Source organism: Drosophila erecta, unplaced genomic scaffold (assembly GCF_003286155.1).
Source record: "Drosophila erecta strain 14021-0224.00,06,07 unplaced genomic scaffold, DereRS2 tig00000092-arrow-pilon, whole genome shotgun sequence".
Classification (NCBI taxonomy): domain Eukaryota; kingdom Metazoa; phylum Arthropoda; class Insecta; order Diptera; family Drosophilidae; genus Drosophila; species Drosophila erecta.
Window position 1 is genome coordinate 2378206 of NW_020825207.1, and position 16083 is coordinate 2394288.

A 16083-nucleotide genomic window follows, 5' to 3' on the forward strand; every position below is an offset into this window, starting at 1 on the left:
ATATCGATATGATGATGCTGATTCATTCTACATACATAGTTGGTTGAAAACGGTAGGTTAATGAACAATGTATTTGTAAGTTTCAGAATTTAAAGGTACAAATAAGTTAAGAACTCAAAACAAAACGAATCCTAATTCATCTGTTTGTACATACTGAATAAATATATACTTACATTTTAGAATATCATTTGTTGTTTATTCCTAAAATAAGAGTAATTATGGATTCTCATAAATTGCATTAAGTTAAATACGTTTAACTCCAATGTTGTCAATTGTTTCCAGTGCACTACAAAATTAAGCTTATTTAGCAAACAGTATTTTTCAGCTAAGCACCATCGGTCACACTCACTCTTGGAGAAGCAGGGGAACGTAAACAAATGGAGCACGAGGTGGCTGTTCCAGGAGGAGATTCCTCGCCGGAGGAAGTCATTTGCAGTTCGCAACTGAAGCCCTCCAACAACACGGCCATTAAGTGCCTCAAGTGCGACAAGGTGTACATATTTCCGTCCGACAAAGACGACTGCCTGGCGCACCTGTATCTGGAGCACCGACTGGTCATCGCCGATGTGGAGGATGTAGCGCTTTTGGAGGACTACCTCCAGTACTGGGAGAAGGAGTTTCAGAGTGGGAAAATCACTTACCCAGCTGCGACTTTTTAATCATTTTCCCCAATTTCAGCACACGAATTCGAGCAATATTGCACAACAATGTTCTTGGATCAACTGCCCGATGGCAAGTATGCCAAAAACGAGAAGTACTACCTGCTGTGTGATATCCTGCCCCAGGACTACGAGCTGCGGCGAAGGTTAAAAGAAAGGCGCCTAAGTGAAGCTTTGGAGCGACATCAGTTCGAACTAACTGACCGCAACTTCTCCAAGGAGTGCCTCTTCTGCAGAACCACAATCAAGGGTTTGAGGGCGGACTACCTCGACCACCTGTTTGATAAGCACTTTCTTTTGGTGGGCAAGCCCGAGAAGCTTGTGTACGTGGACGATCTGCTGGATCACCTGGAGCAGAACCTGAATCGGTTGATGTGCCTCTACTGCGAGAAGATCTTCAGGGATCGGCCTACGCTCAAAGAACACATGCGCAAGAAGGGCCACAAGCGTATCAATCCCAACAGAAGGGAGTATGACAAGTACTTTCTTATCAACTACAATCGCGGACCTACGGCCCCAACACCTAGGAAACAGCACCACCAAAAACGAAGACGGGAAACCGCATCCGTGTCCACAGTCGCTGATCTTGAAACCGGCAGCGTGGACTTCGACAAACACTTTGCCCGCCCGGATTCTGATGGCGAACAAGATTCGGACTGGTCGGATTGGGCGGCAGATGGTGAGCCGAGCTCCATTAAGTGCCTGTACTGCCATCATCTCGGTGACAACTTCGCCGTTCTCAAGGAACACATGCAGGATGTCCACCGCTTGGATTTCGAAAAGGCCACAAGCTCCCTCAACTTCTATCAACGCGTCAAGGTGGTTAACTACCTGCGCCGACAAATGTGCCTGCTGCGCTGCGTGACCTGTGACCTGCAGTTCGACGAGGAGCAGTTGCTCGTGGAGCACATGACACAAGAGTCGCACCATGGGATCGGCGAGAAGGAGAGCTGGGACAAGCCGGAGTTCTTCTTTCCGTACATCGAGAACGATGGTCTGTTGTGTGTACTGGATGACTCTGGAGGCGATGGCCCAGAGGTCGATACGGTGCGAATCATCTCGGAGGACAGTCTGGCGCAGATCAACAAGGACGCGGAGCGGTTGTCCCTCGAGACTTTTAAGCTGTAATTTGTTAGTTCAGAAAGTGCGATTTTTGTATTGTAAAGTTTACGTTTAGAGGAAACTAAGTAAATAGCAATGGAAATATGAGTGTTTATTTTATTTGTTATGGATGTACCAAAACCATGGCTTAATTTATTTATGTAGAAGTGCTACTATATATAAAAATAATATTTATATTCCGTATAAGGGTTAATTAGCAAGTACAAGAACCACGTTTAGCAAGTGCACTCGCCGTTTCGCTACGAAGCCCCGCTAGCGTTGCCACCTTTTCGTTGGACATCGATTGTTTTGCAGACTGACATCATTCCCATCGAACCGAACAAAATAAAGAGAAATTAGCCGAAAAATGGAGGCACTGGACATTCTGGAGAAGCGCATCGATGCCCTGACGCGAGTCCTGGGTCCCGGTCAGGATTCTGAGGTGGGCGAGGGAGTGGTCGACGCCCTGTGCTCAGCACATGCCCTACTGGGCGAAGCAACCACTGGAAGTGCTGCACTGCAGCAGTGCGTGAAGAGATCCGATGAACTGGAGAAGTACCTGGACCCCAACTACCTGGAGGAGCACCAGCAGGTTCGCTCCAAGGAGGTCTACCTGCACGCTGTGGCCCCCGAACTGCACACCCAGGCCGAGCAGCTGGAGAGGATTAAACAGCTAGAACCGGCCTTGGGGGCGGAGTACTTCCGCAGCATTCCCGCCGAGTGCCTGGAGCAGCTAAAGGGCATCACCCAGAACAACGGAGAGTACGCCCAGCAGAGCGAACTCATCGAAGAGAGTCTGGTCTTGGCCATGAAGCGGTACGGCGAGATCCAGGCGGGACTCCTGAACTCCCTGGATGCGATGAGCGAACGGTTGGACCAGGTGGAGGAGCGCATGGAGCAGAGGAAACGGGCCGAGCTCAACAAGGATGTGCCGCCCAAAGATTGATAGGATATCGATCCAAAGACTGCTGAAAGTATTTTCTACGACCCCGTTTCCAAATCCTTTCCTATGCGAATCTGGTTCCACTTAAGCTGAAGGTATCAATCATCCACGGAATGGAAGTAACCTAAGTGAAATCGTAGCTAGCACAATCCCGATTTGATTGTTCATAGAATCCGGGATTTTAGATATTCTAACCACTCCAACAAAAAGTGGCTAATGATGCTCTTTCAATTGTAAGTTTCATTTTTAAACATTATTTAATGATAGCACAATAAACTATTTTACAAAACTAATGAAATCTGATAAAATCTTGTGATTCCGTTTTTCAAATGTTCCTAATTTTGTATGATTGATGATCTAGCACACTTCCAATTTAAAATATATTCAAGATTATAATTTTCAGAATATTTATTATCTATACAATGTATACAATACGATGTGACACTTATAAAGGGGAAATAGTTACAAAATAATAATTTACCCGCGGAAACGCTCTTTCAACAGTAAATTTCCATGTTTAAAGTTATTATTGTCATAACAATAAGAAACTTCACCACAATTAAAAGTAGTTGGGGCTCAGGCTGAATCCAAAGGAAATCCTCTTTACCAACATACAAGGCACAGTCTTGACTTTTTTCTTCCCAAGAACGGAGTCCGGTGCTCCTAGAATCGGAGCTCGTTTCTAACTATCCTTTCGTATACGGCTGGAGTGAGTGGAGCATACACGCCATCCGGCTGTGCGTAGAAGAGTTCATCCTCGATAAACTCCGGATTGAAGCCCTGCTGCTGCAGCTCCACCTTGCGCAGCTTGAAGGTGCCCGTCAGGTCGATTCTTCGCAGGAATCTGAGGAACTGCGGCCTCGCGTAGTTGGGCAGGGACTTGGTTAGTTCCTCGCCGAGCTCGATGACCTTGACCTCTCGCGTGGGATCGTAGATGGCTGCCATTCCTGCTCTTCCCTCAGTGTTGGGTATGCTTACTCCGTACACAATCACATCCTTGTAGCCAGCCAGATTGCTCAGCTGCGCCTCCACCTCGCTGGTGGACACATTCTCACCCTTCCAGCGGAAGGTGTCGCCGGTGCGATCCTTGAAGTACAAATAGCCCCGCTCATCGGCCACCAGCAGATCGCCCGAAATGAAGGCCATGTCGCCCTTGGAGAAGACATCGTGGACCACCTTCTTGGAGGAGGCCTTCTGGTCAACATAGCCGAGGAACTCCCGGCAGGGATTTCCCCTCACAATCTTTCCAACGAACACGCCTGGTTCATCCACCCCACATCTCTCGCAGAGGCCTTCGCTGTTCCTCAAAGGTTCTCCCGTATGTGGATCTGCTTTTATGATCGATATTGGGTAGATCTGAGGCAATATACGGGATATAAATCCAATGGCTCCCACGGTGCTGTCATTGTTCATGATGTTGGCATTGCCTTCAGTGGCTCCGTAGAACTCGCCCACTTTTCGGATCCCGAAACGCTCCACGAACTGCGGCCAAATCTGTGGACGCAATCCATTGCCAAACACCATTCGCACTTGGTGGTTCCGATCGTGAGGAGCCGATGGCGTGGCCAGGATATAGCGCGCCATCTCCCCAATGTACTGTCCCACCTGGCAGAAAAATTAGGAGCATTAATACAACATACTAGATGACCCGATAGGTAATTACCGTGCATTGGAAGCGGGCGCAGTCCGAAAAATAGCCTGAGGCGCTGAATTTCTTCCTTATGACCACGGTGGAGCCGAATAGCAAGGCCTGACCCATGCTCATCACTCCGCCAGCGGTGTGATACAGGGGTAAGGGTGTGTAGAACACATCCTGATCCTTGAAGCCAAGCGTGTAGTGAATGCCTGCAGCTATGAAAAAGTACCTGAAAGCCACGGAATCGTTTTACAGGAGGAACTTACTGCAGATAGTGGCAAATCTTACCGAGAATGCGTGATGACGGCTGCCTTGGGCAAGCCCGTGGTCCCGGAGGTGTATATGTAGACCAACTTATCGTGATGATCCGCCCGAGAAGCCCCGGCGGCCACCTTATCCTTGGCCGCCGTCTCCAGAAGGCCGTTCAACTGCTGGGCCAATCCCTGGCTGAGGCCCTCGGAAGCCACCACCTCCTGGTTGGACTCGTCGTTGAACTGATACAGTCCCACGTGGGCGGGCAGATCCTTGGCAATATCCATCACGGCCGACCGAAAACTGGCGCCGTAAATGAGCGCCGTGCACTGGCCCACCGTAATGCTGTGCTGCAGAGAGGCTCCCCGGAGATTCGTGTTGATCAGGGGCGTGATCACACCGATCTTGGATAGACCAAGCCAAGTGGCCACGAATTCAGCGCGATTTTCGAGCAGCAGACCCACCACGTCGCCCTTTTTGTAGCCGTGGCTGTGGAACACATTGGCCACTCGGTTCGAGTGCTCGTTCACCTGCCGGAATGTCCACTGCTGGGACTCACTGACGATGGCCAACTTATCTGGCTGCCGGGCCACACTCGCCTCGAAGATGTCTCCGATGTTCAGGTTCTTCCGCTCCTGGCGCTTGACGAAGAGTAGCACACGGATGTAGGCGAAAAGGGCTCTAAGGAAACGTGTATTTAAAACTACGAAATTGAATCTGGAATCCCTATAACTTACACAGTATCTCTGGGAGTGGTAACTGCTGCAATGTAGAACCAGCGCCATCCTGGACGCACCAGTAGTGCGGATATCAAGGTGGCATATAGGGTGGCCACTCCGTACCAAGGCCCTTGGTAATAGAGGATCAGACCGGAAACAGCCGTCATGACAGGTGCTAGGATGAACTGCAGATAGCGCCGGAAGTTGGATTGGGCAGGTGGCTTTGAGTTTTTCGGATCATCAATGGAAATGGATACCTGCAAAATCACACAAATATTTAGTATACTTTCTAGCTAGCACTAAGATGTAAATGTGAGTAATGCCAATTGCGAGGCGCAGAACACCGACTGCATCACTCATACGCCGCGTAAGCAATCAGAAGCGACACGGGTCTTAGATAGCAAATAGAATATCCCCTCAGCCTGACACCTCCAGATGAAGTTTATTCAAAGCTTTTCCTGATCTTCAGCTAATTGCTTGTTGTTTAATTTGCACTCTAGCCACAGCAGTTCCATAACCTATTCCGCATCAATCAATTAGCACTTTATTTAAGCAATTTGCAAACAAACAAACCAAAACAGTGAAAAGCAAACACACAGAAAATATATAGAGTGGTATGTGGATAAACAAGATCTAGTGGCCAAAGAGGTGACCATTCCGGCCGGATGACAGTTCTCGGAAGTGCATCAAAGCCTTCTTCTCGGCATCGGAGGCCAATCGGTTCGATAATCTGACCAGAACGCATATGGTCAGCGCCGAGATGAGTCCCAGCATAAAGAACACAACCTAATCATGTAGTGCGATATAGTACGTTCTGTATTCTTCTGGGTGCGTGTGTGGTCTTCCGATTACCTTGTGCCAAATGGTCAGTCGTTGCTGGGTGGTTTTCAGACCGCCCTCCTCCACCAACGGGCTATCGTCGCTGCCCGTCATCATGGTATTCAAATCTTTGCTCAACTCTGTGGACCCTTGGCGCTTGAATGGTTCGGCTGTCTATATGTTTATTTTCGGGGCTTATTTATTTTGTATTAAGCTGACAGTTGGTTCGCAGAAGTAATGTAATGTGACGGCTTCAGATGTAAACGAAAAGAATCGATTTCAAAGGGGGTTCCCCAAGTTAATTCAGGTTGTTCCTATAACTCAAGAAAGGTTTTGAGGAATCTCGTTGCCTAAAGAAACGCTGATTAAAATACACCTAGCGTGCATTAAAACCAGATCTTTTAACTCGCTTCCCTCCTCAAACGCCGTTTATTTCCATAACCTCCATTAACAGCCATTTGAAGTCACCCTGATCTTGACATTCAAATAGTTTCTGACCAGCTTCACTGAAAGACATAGTTTAGGTTACAATAATCTTGTATATAAAACCTGATTATGAGCTTTATCCGCACAGATGACCGATCGCATAATACTCGAGACCCAGACCTAGTCCCGGTTAAATCAGCGGGCCAAAAGTAAACTGGTTTCGGCTTTCAGCGGTTTTCGTGGATGTTTTTGTTTTCGATGGCAACGTGTGTATTATATTGTTGTCAGATAAGGTTCAGAGGGGAGGGGCAGGGCCGGGGGATCCACCCATGGAACAACAAAGCGAATCAAGCGAAACTCCAAAAATATGTATGTTGACCACGCTCGTGCGAGTAGATGGGTACGAGTATATGTTATTTACCTGTGGGGGGTTCAAGGCCGTCGAACTTGGGGCGGGCGCAGCTCCACCACTATTCGCAGCATCAGCACCACCAGTGGTGGCCACAGCACCACCATCAACCACGCCAGCGGTGCACATTCTATTGGTTTCGGACTCAACAGCACATCTACGGAGGCTGCGATCTGGTGTTGTTCGGCTGCCGAGCTTGGTTTGGTCTTCAATTACCTGCGCCGTTTAGGTGGTTTTTATTGAGTTTTCTGGGCGGTGCACATAGAAAAAAACATTTCAGAATTTAATTGAGTGTTGAATGTGTTTTATGCATAATACGTTCAAAAGGTATAGCACGAAATCTATAAAAAACCTCGCTTAATATAAGCTACTTGTATAGGCGTACTTTTACGAACACTCAGGAAAACTGTTTATTTGGTATTAATGTTTTTGAGAACCCTGGAGTTTTAATCCCACATAGGAACGCTATAGGCTTGCTGTCCGTGAATGCTTTACGTGTTTGTATACAAATATCTTACTTATCTAACATGAGATACGTGTGCATTTTACTAATTTTCCGAGCTGTTTTTCTCAGTGCACTTTCGCAGCGAAATGATGGGTAATTAGGCGACTTGCAGCAGTCGGAAGGGGCAGACAAAAGACAAAAAGAGAAAAGGTGAAAAAGCTGAGAAAAAGCGAGATAACGACGTGGGGAATTCGCAATTGTAGTGCACAGGTGACACCAGCAGAAAAGATGGAGAAAAATTGCCTTTTTTGACGCGGCTCGAATGATGCTGCGACGTTTTTGAGTTCAGCTATTCGTGGTCGGACTCAAGGTGAGTTTTGGGGTCCGTTGCGGTTGTTTATGCGCGGCGAATGGCAAAAGCCAAGTTGAGCGGAGCTACAGGTGGCCCATAAAAGCGTTAATGTATGGTAAACTCACTTAATGGAAGAGGCCATTAAAGTGAGTTTAGTGTTGAGGAAGTTAGTCTCGGCTTGGAGGATAGAATTAAATGGGAAATGGGCATTTGTTTGCTTGAAAGGAGGTTACAAATAGTTACAGTAAATACAATTTGCAGCATTTATCGTCGCGTTTTGATATAAAATTGTGGAAAAGTAGTTTTGAGTAATGAGAATCCAAGATACAGAAACTATGGTAATATGAATTCGGTGACTATTAACTAAACATAAGCTAAGCCCTTAATAATTGTTTTCGTGTTGTTAAGCTAATAGCTCTTGTGTCAAAAAATAATTCATTAAAACATGTTTAGCCTATTTCCCTTTCGGCTTGTTCGCTAATTTGCCAATGCATAAACATGGCTTTTACGTAGCCTGCGGCTGACTTAAGTTTCAGTCCTCGTGTTGTAAATTATTTTTTACAACATTTTGCCCATGCAAACATTTAGTTTAGCTACTTCATCATTGTGGTTTCTATTGTTTTTGTTTTATTTTTTGTGGCACACATATAGATGAACACATAAGATCGGCAGAGATCATTAAGAGATGCGGATGTTGGCGACGCTTCATCACTTTCACTGAAATCTTCTTCTCCTTTCTTTTGTTAAATTGCTTTGCCTTTTGTGGGTCCCCACATCTCAAGCTCGAAGTTTTCAGAGGATGGGGATTAAGCGATTCGAGATGAGATGTGGGATGTGGGATGAGATCAAATTGCGGCTGAAATTGTTGTTCACTCTATTAACTTGATGGATATATTGCACGCACAACCAGCATCGAAATAATCTCGGTTTCGAAGTTCGTTTTCTACGTTTATAGAATTTATTTAAAATATTTTAAGCGCTTCGAGCTTTTAAGAAATAGTTTCTGTTTTATGTTAGACAGTATGTTTCAAATTAGTTCCATAACTAACAATTTTTGGAAACCTTTTCAAGGTTTTATATTGATTTAACTATACAGTTGACCAGAAAAATCGACTTGGAGATTCGTTAATATAAATTATTAATGTTTCACTGTGTCATAAGTTTATTTTTTTATCATTTAATCACTTTCTAGGACGTTATTGGCTTAGAATTTTACTTGAAGATTTAGCAGTTTGATGGGAACTTAGTCGGAGTTTAAGCCGGCGACGTCTTTCGGCCAACAGCTTCGTTCAGCAACTGGGCCCAAAAGCTAACTGCCTGCCTCTGAATCCGTTGTTGCCGACGCTCTGCCGACGCCGACGTCGGTGGCAACAGGTCGCCGTCGCGAACACAGATACACACTGACACAAAAAGCCAAGCTTCGGGTCGAAGCTCTGCTGCTGAGCCAAGTTAACAAGGTGCTGTGGCTGTTGTTGTTGTTGCTGCTGGCCGGCTGAAATTGTCGGTTGCGATTCTGCAGTGTTTGCACGTGATTATGCCGCATGCAACATGTGTATTGTTTCAATTGCCGTGCCTCTTAAGCGAGTTTCCTTTGTGGCCATTAACATGTCAACAACCACAGAGCGTCAAGAATGTGGCCATAATGCAGTGGTGGGGGGCTGCGAGGGGTAGCAGGGGGCAGGGTTGGTGCAGTGGGGCCGCAGGGGAAGGTCGCGCGGAGTGGAGCGCACATTTAATTCAAAACACGTGTCTCGTATTCGTACTCTCTTTGTGGCTGTTGCCCTCGGCTTCTGCTGTGCGATTCTTTCCCTCGCATTTCTTTCTATGCATATGTGCACTGGGAGAAATCATGCAGATAAGTCTTCCCGTGCTTCGTTGACCATTTCGAAATGTAAAACTAAGGTAATCGGATTTCCGATTCTAAAATTAAAAAATTAAAACATCATTAAGCTGATAATAGCAACCATTTGTGGGATGGTACTTAAAATGTATTTTTTTACGTGTACCTACAAAGTACATACATGTACTTTTGTACGCGCAACCGATGCGTTACCCCTATACCAAACTCTTGCCCCTTCCAGCGTCGAAACTGCGAGACAAGTGCAACGCAACCGTTTATTAAATATAATTTTGCATGCTCATTTCTTTAGCTCAGATCGGTAGCCATGACTGGGCTTAATTGTTATAAACAGTCTGTGGGACTGGGTGAGATAGATCCGCAGTGCTAAAGCTAAACAGTTTGGTTTGGATCATTGCAACTAGGTCAATTGGGTGTTGCCACACACTTTTGGGTTGGTGGTGGTTAGGGCTCGCAGTGGAATGACAGCTCCAAATACTTGCAAGCCACTCTTAGAATAAATCTAGAGACTATGTCAAAAGCCGACCCTTTTTCATTCTGCTATTGGTTTTAAGCCAGTATTGTAACCAACCTGATCCATAAGTTCCATATGTTCTACTCTACTTTAAGCTGTAAAGGATGTATGATATCTAACAAGCTTTCATACCGTATAATCATATTACTATAAAGTTGAGCTCAGTTTACAACTAGAATCTAGTTGTTGTTAATAGCGCTAATAATAGGGGTATACGAACCCAAAGCTCTCCAACGCAACGGCTGTAATTGTATGAACTTCGACCTAAAGAATAACAAATGAATCACGATAAGTATAGCAATAATTTGAATTATCGAAGGGGCAAATTAGGGGTTCAATACTATGTATCAGAATTCGTGCTAGCAAAATTCCATTTAAAACGTAGGCGCAGAAGTTTCTATTTTATGGCCTAAATACTGGGCGTTTCTTTCACAATTTCATAGCTTATTCAGCTACCTGTGAGCCATAATTCATATCTGTCAACAGAAAGTTTCAAATGGCGTTACATGGCTCTCGGAGCCCTTACAATTTTTATAGTTCCCGCCAATCAACAGCTCGTTGCCCCAAGATACCAATAGTAGGCTCCAAAGATATGCCCGACATTCGATGGTCTTTTTCACACATATTCCATTCCAGCAGACATGAAGTGTCTGTGCAAAAAAGGCAGCCGCACATTTGTGCAGTTTATATATATACTTGTCTTTTTTATATATAGAGTGGAGTATATTTTACCCTTCGGGGGCTTGCCCTTCGCCCTGCGCCCTTCCCCCTCCGCAGTGCGGCACTTGAGAAGGGAACTTCTGCCTGCGCTTGTGGATTTTGTCAAGTGGATTTCTGTTGAGTCTTTGAGATCATTAAAACAACATCGTTAGGGCGTCCATAATGAAGTACTAAAGAGGAACCCAAGAAGCAATCCCTCGACGGTGCGACCAAGTCCCCGAAAAGAAGAATTCAATTTCAAGGCGATATTTTATGGGTCTAATGATTAGTTCTAGAGACGCACTGTCGCCTCCTACGACTGCGACTAACGCAAATCCAGCAGATACTTTCTCATCCGACTCTATATGGCGTATTGTGTTACGCCGCGCTCTGCGGATTTGATGGATGCGGCCGTGAAAAGCGCGGCGTGGAAAACTCTCGTTCCAGCATCGACATCGATGTTCGTATCCATCAGCGGTGGCATGCATCATTTTTCGCCACTGAACCGTTTATTACGGGTATATTGATTATGGATTGATTAAATGAGTAAATGATTAGGGATTTAGTTATATAAAGATATGAAGTTACATATGAAGTTGATGTCAGTTACAGGGAAAGGTGTTGGAAATTGTTGATCCTAATAATATATTATTTCCTAAGTCTGTATATACTTCAAAAAGTGCGTGATGAGATCTTTTTGAGTTTCTAGTATATGTCGTGTATGTTCGTTCCTTATACATAGATTAACCTACAGGGCATGTCCGATTCGACTCTCTCCCTTACAATTGGAATTTCGTGTGTTCTGCCGCCATCGAACCTTGTCTTCTCCGTCTATATCTATATGCCTATGTGTATGGCCGCCGTTGGGGACGCTCCCGCGCTGTCAGAAATTAATCTTTCCCTTTCGCCAGATGTTGCCTTCTGCCGGCTGCGGTTGGCCAAAGGGGGAGGCGGGGGAGGCAGGATCTTGGCGCAAAGTGTCAAGCGTTTACATCAGAGATGATCGGGTTCCCAGAACAAGGAATTCACCATTTTTAATCTTTTGATTTTCCGTCCTCACTCCTTTGTTATGCCTTCCCTTGCTGCACAATGCTAAATATCTGGTGAATGTAAGAACCAAGTGAAGTATTTGTTGTAGATAGAAGCGCTAGGATCATTTTATATACTGTTCAGGTACATTTCGTAATCGGCAATAAAACGACATGTCTGAAATACATTCATAACTGTGAAAGCCATTTCTCATCTTGGAAGGCAGTTCCTAAACAATTTTCCCTTTGAATCCGACCACATTGATCTTGGACACACAACGTTTTGATCTTTGATCACGATTTTCCTCGGCAGTTGGGAAAGCGTTTCACTTCCTGAATGTTTTAGGGACTCGTGGGGGTGGGGGGAGTCAGCAGTTCTTGCCTGCGGGCCAAGTCACTAAAATGTTTTTATGTAAATAAACAAAAGTTTGGCTTCGGTTTTCCCTCCGCCTTTGTTGTTGTTGCCCGGGATGTTCCTTTTTGGTTGTAGACCGCCGTCGTTGTTGGGCTTTTTTATGGATTGTTTTTTGTTTATGGACAACTACAGTCGGGGGTGTGTGTCTGTGAGCAAGTTGCTTTTTATGTGCTGTGCGCATCTTCGGCTGAAAAAATATAAAAGCAAAATATTTATGCGACCGATGCGAGGCACAGGCCGTCCGTCCCTCCATCACTCCGTCCGGAATTGGATCCATTCCGGGATGGCAACGGGGCGGATGAGTAAGCGAGATGTCCGTAGTAGCGATCGGTTTTGTGCTACCCCTTTTTTGACGCGTTCAGCAATTACTTCCAGTCGATTACCCTGCAAGTGCGACCGAAATGTGTCTGGACTACAATATAGTATATATTCTCAGGGAATTATATAGTATTACCTTTTTCATTAATTAACTAGGCATACTTCAGTCATTGTATTTATATTATAAATACATTTTTAAGAACATTTTTGAATATATCTATTTAATAATGATTTATTTTGAACTGAAATGCTATATCAGGAGAACGAATTCTAAGGGGTAACCCTCAGTCGAACAAGTTGATCTTCAGATTTTATTCACTTGTCTTTTTATGAACTTCCACGCACACACACAGCTGGGCCATAAACAAACATTTACGTACACATTAATATGTATCTTGTAGATGCACATTCAGTACATTAGCTGGGCTTTTTGTTATTGTTGCTGATGGACAGATCGCCCGACTTCATCATCGGTGGCCATTAGTCAGCGCTGGCAGACGCCGCCGCCCCCGCCCCGCCCCGCTCCCCCTGAGTTACAGTCCCCCGTGGCATCTATGAACTTTGATCGCTGATTGATTGGCCAAATGCACTCGAAAATGCAGGCATCACCTCCACGAAAGAAGGCGCGCAGATCGATGATTTTAATTACTTGAGCCGTTGAGCAGTTTGCATATCTGGTTGTTGGTGCAATTGTTGCGTGAACCAGATGTTTTACCCAGGAATGGGGGTGCCGCGAAGGGTCAGGGGAAAGCAGGCATGGTTGTGGCCAAAAGGGGGCTGGCCAATAAGCCAGATTATCAATTCAAAGGAAACAATTTCAATGCCGACTAAATAAATATATTCCTTATATAGCCGAATATCCGAATTTTGTGAGTTAGTTGCTGATCCCCCCTAAAAGCCGAATCTACGCCCATGGTCACAGGACTGGGGCTGCCAGCTTCCCACTGGCAATCAATCAGCGGGGCACAAATGAGTCTGCGAATGGGTCACAACAATGCACTGGGATCTCCAAGTGGCCGGCAAGCGCTTCCGTTTCGTTTTCCACTCGTCTACTCGTCTGTATGTCTGGTTTTACTTTGAAATCGGAAACGCTTCGTATAATTTTTGGACACACCGTTTTGACTTTAACATGGACACGGACACGGTCATCTGCTCAACTGCTGAACTGCTGGGAATGGCTAGGGGATCCCGAATGGGTAGGAGAATTCGCGGCTAGAAGCGGGTTGATCACATTTCTGCATTTTGCAAGGCATTCATCGGAATGCGAATATCAGCTTTGATGAAGTGTGTATATCCATGATTCGATTAATTGTTACAAGTAATTTTAAGCAATAACTTTTATTCCAGATATGACGTTCTAAATATGATTTGTGTTTATCTATAGGTTTATATTCCATTGAACCAAATCGTTTGTCAATATTTGTACGCCTAATGCACTTGCAGCGGGGCTTCAAAAATATTTTCCCCATGTCATGGGACTAAAAACACAGCCAAAAAGTAAGGGGAATGCGGCTTAATTAAAGTATTAGTTCCAGTAACGCAATTGCAGAGTAGAGTTTCCACAGAACATTGTTTTCGTTCAGCCCCCAAAAGGAAGAAATAGGCAACTTATATGGAGGGAAGAGGGAACCACCTTGAGGATCCAAGTAGAGCACCAAAGTGAGTTGGGACACACAGCTACCTAAAATTGGGAGACACAAAACTGTCAACGCCCCTCTCCGACTCTCGACTCATTCGACTCCAGCGACTCATTGGACTCCTCCACTATCTTCCTTTTTGGAATGCATGTAATTCCAGGGGTTTTTTAAGAAGTACTGGAAGAGCGGCTCAAATGACAGGGGTCATAAATCCCGCAGCTAAATTTAGAACGTGCAGAGGGTGGAAGGATCGCCGCAGGACGAGTGAGCTCGCTGCCAGGACAACGGACGGACCGAGTACCAAGGAGCAAGAACCAAGGGACATTGCCTCTTTATGTGTGATTTTAACTAACTTATTTTTTCGCAAGGCTAATTCCCACACATGGTAATCAATGGCATGTGCTATGCGCCTAGGGACTGCAAATCTAGCTGCGCAGCGAAAAGGACCTCATGCCAAGGGACAAACCGTTTTTCGATTATTTTCCCAACATATGTGTGGGCGAGCGACTCGAGTCGACGCGTAAATGAAATGAAAACAATGCCAGGATGCGTGTCCGTGTCCTTTGCCACTATTTTCCCTGCCCTCGCTGACTCCGGAGGAAGTAGGCGCCGCCAGTCCAGAAGATGTGGAATCTACCATTTATTGCGGCCTCCGCCATTCGGATTCATTCATCAGACATTCGAAAATGGGAGTTCTGGCAACCAATACTCGTATAAATCAATTGTTCTTGAAACCCATCCCTCTCACTCTCTTTCCCTCTCTCTCTGCGTTCTCATGATTTCTCTTTCATTTGTGTATAGTTTTCCGCCTTAATTAGATGCGGAAATTCTTTGGAATTTCGGCGTTTGCTATACGACTATTGCCAGGAATATAAAATGGTGATTCGGGTTTATTGATCTGGGCGGCCAGCTAGCCGTTCTCTTGATTAATGGATTATTTGGACAAACAAGCGTTACTTAGGTATTGTTGTATTTGGAAATTGCGTTAAAGGATATATTCATGTTGAACCGTAGCATGCATTTTATCTACTACAAATGAAAAGGAGCATAATTAAAAATGAATGTTTAGGACGTTTAAGGAACCTAGTTATTTTCTGTTGAATTCTAAAAAAAAGTTTACCTTGTATATATAGTAATCAATTAGACAAAATATATTTGTACATATATAGTATTTGGTATAATGAATAAAATCTTGGCAACTTTTATGCAGAAAGTTTCCGAGAATAATGAAAAACTTATTTGTCGGCGTTTACAAATTTTGTGGTACATAGTAATTCGATTGGCATGGAAATAAATCAAAGATTTGTATACAACATTTGCCGATGTGTGAAGTACAAGACAGCGTTAAGTGGATCATATCCCTACTTTTTCTATCTCTAAATTCTCTTTCAAGTTTGATGGCTCATTATGTATGATAATCTTTGTAATACATTCCCATAATAAGATTTAACACTTTTGAAATGAGCACACCCCAACCCCACGAACGACAACCTGTCAACATGGATGCGATATGCCAATTTAACCAGATCTAAACAGAAATCTAAATTTGTATCAACAGATACCAATGTGTTTGCATCTTTAAGAATATCCGAATCCGAAATAAGCAGTGTACAATGTATATGGAGCGAAGAGCACTTTTGAGCACCGAGAGCTGTCATTTAAAAAGCAATTAAGTCAACAACTGTGAACGAGAGCGATCTTGGCGATTTCAGGCCTTTGATGAGGAGGAGTCCAGTTCCAGGCCCCCAGAAGACGGCGACTAAATTATCTGACTGAGCTAATTATGAGCATTTTAAGCACGCATTTTGGCGACATAAATACTTTGCTCAACTATACTCGTATATTCCGCTGCC

General features: G+C 44.7%; 3 protein-coding genes across 6 annotated transcripts; 2 read left to right on the plus strand and 1 right to left on the minus strand.

Moving 5' to 3' along the window:
* Positions 1-319: 319 nt before the first annotated feature.
* On the plus strand, positions 320-1869 carry LOC6547311 (zinc finger protein 277). The gene is made up of 2 exons (XM_001976302.3): positions 320-624; positions 679-1869. Exons 1-2 carry the CDS (start codon positions 378-380, stop codon positions 1785-1787), a joined length of 1356 nt encoding a protein of 451 aa, XP_001976338.1. The 5' UTR covers positions 320-377; the 3' UTR covers positions 1788-1869.
* A 148-nt stretch (positions 1870-2017) lies between these two features.
* Positions 2018-3001, plus strand: LOC6547330. Its single transcript, XM_001976301.3, has one exon. The coding sequence runs from the start codon at positions 2128-2130 to the stop codon at positions 2704-2706; it is 579 nt and encodes a 192-aa protein (XP_001976337.1). The 5' UTR covers positions 2018-2127; the 3' UTR covers positions 2707-3001.
* A 101-nt stretch (positions 3002-3102) lies between these two features.
* On the minus strand, positions 3103-9095 carry LOC6547329 (long-chain fatty acid transport protein 1). 4 transcript variants are annotated; one of them, XM_001976300.3, is made up of 6 exons: positions 8978-9095; positions 6977-7212; positions 5329-5567; positions 4628-5272; positions 4367-4568; positions 3103-4308 (listed from the first exon to the last, which is right to left on the minus strand). In XM_001976300.3, the coding sequence occupies exons 2-6, from the start codon at positions 7091-7093 to the stop codon at positions 3367-3369; spliced, it is 2145 nt and encodes a 714-aa protein (XP_001976336.2). In that variant the 5' UTR covers positions 7094-7212; positions 8978-9095; the 3' UTR covers positions 3103-3366. The 4 variants fall into 4 exon arrangements, with proteins under 4 accessions (XP_001976336.2, XP_026836378.1, XP_015012641.1 ...); XM_026980577.1 differs by lacking the exon at positions 8978-9095 and adding an exon at positions 8811-8966 and having other exon boundaries at positions 3107-4308; XM_015157155.2 differs by lacking the exons at positions 6977-7212; positions 8978-9095 and adding an exon at positions 6163-6372 and having other exon boundaries at positions 3107-4308.
* Positions 9096-16083: the final 6988 nt, after the last annotated feature.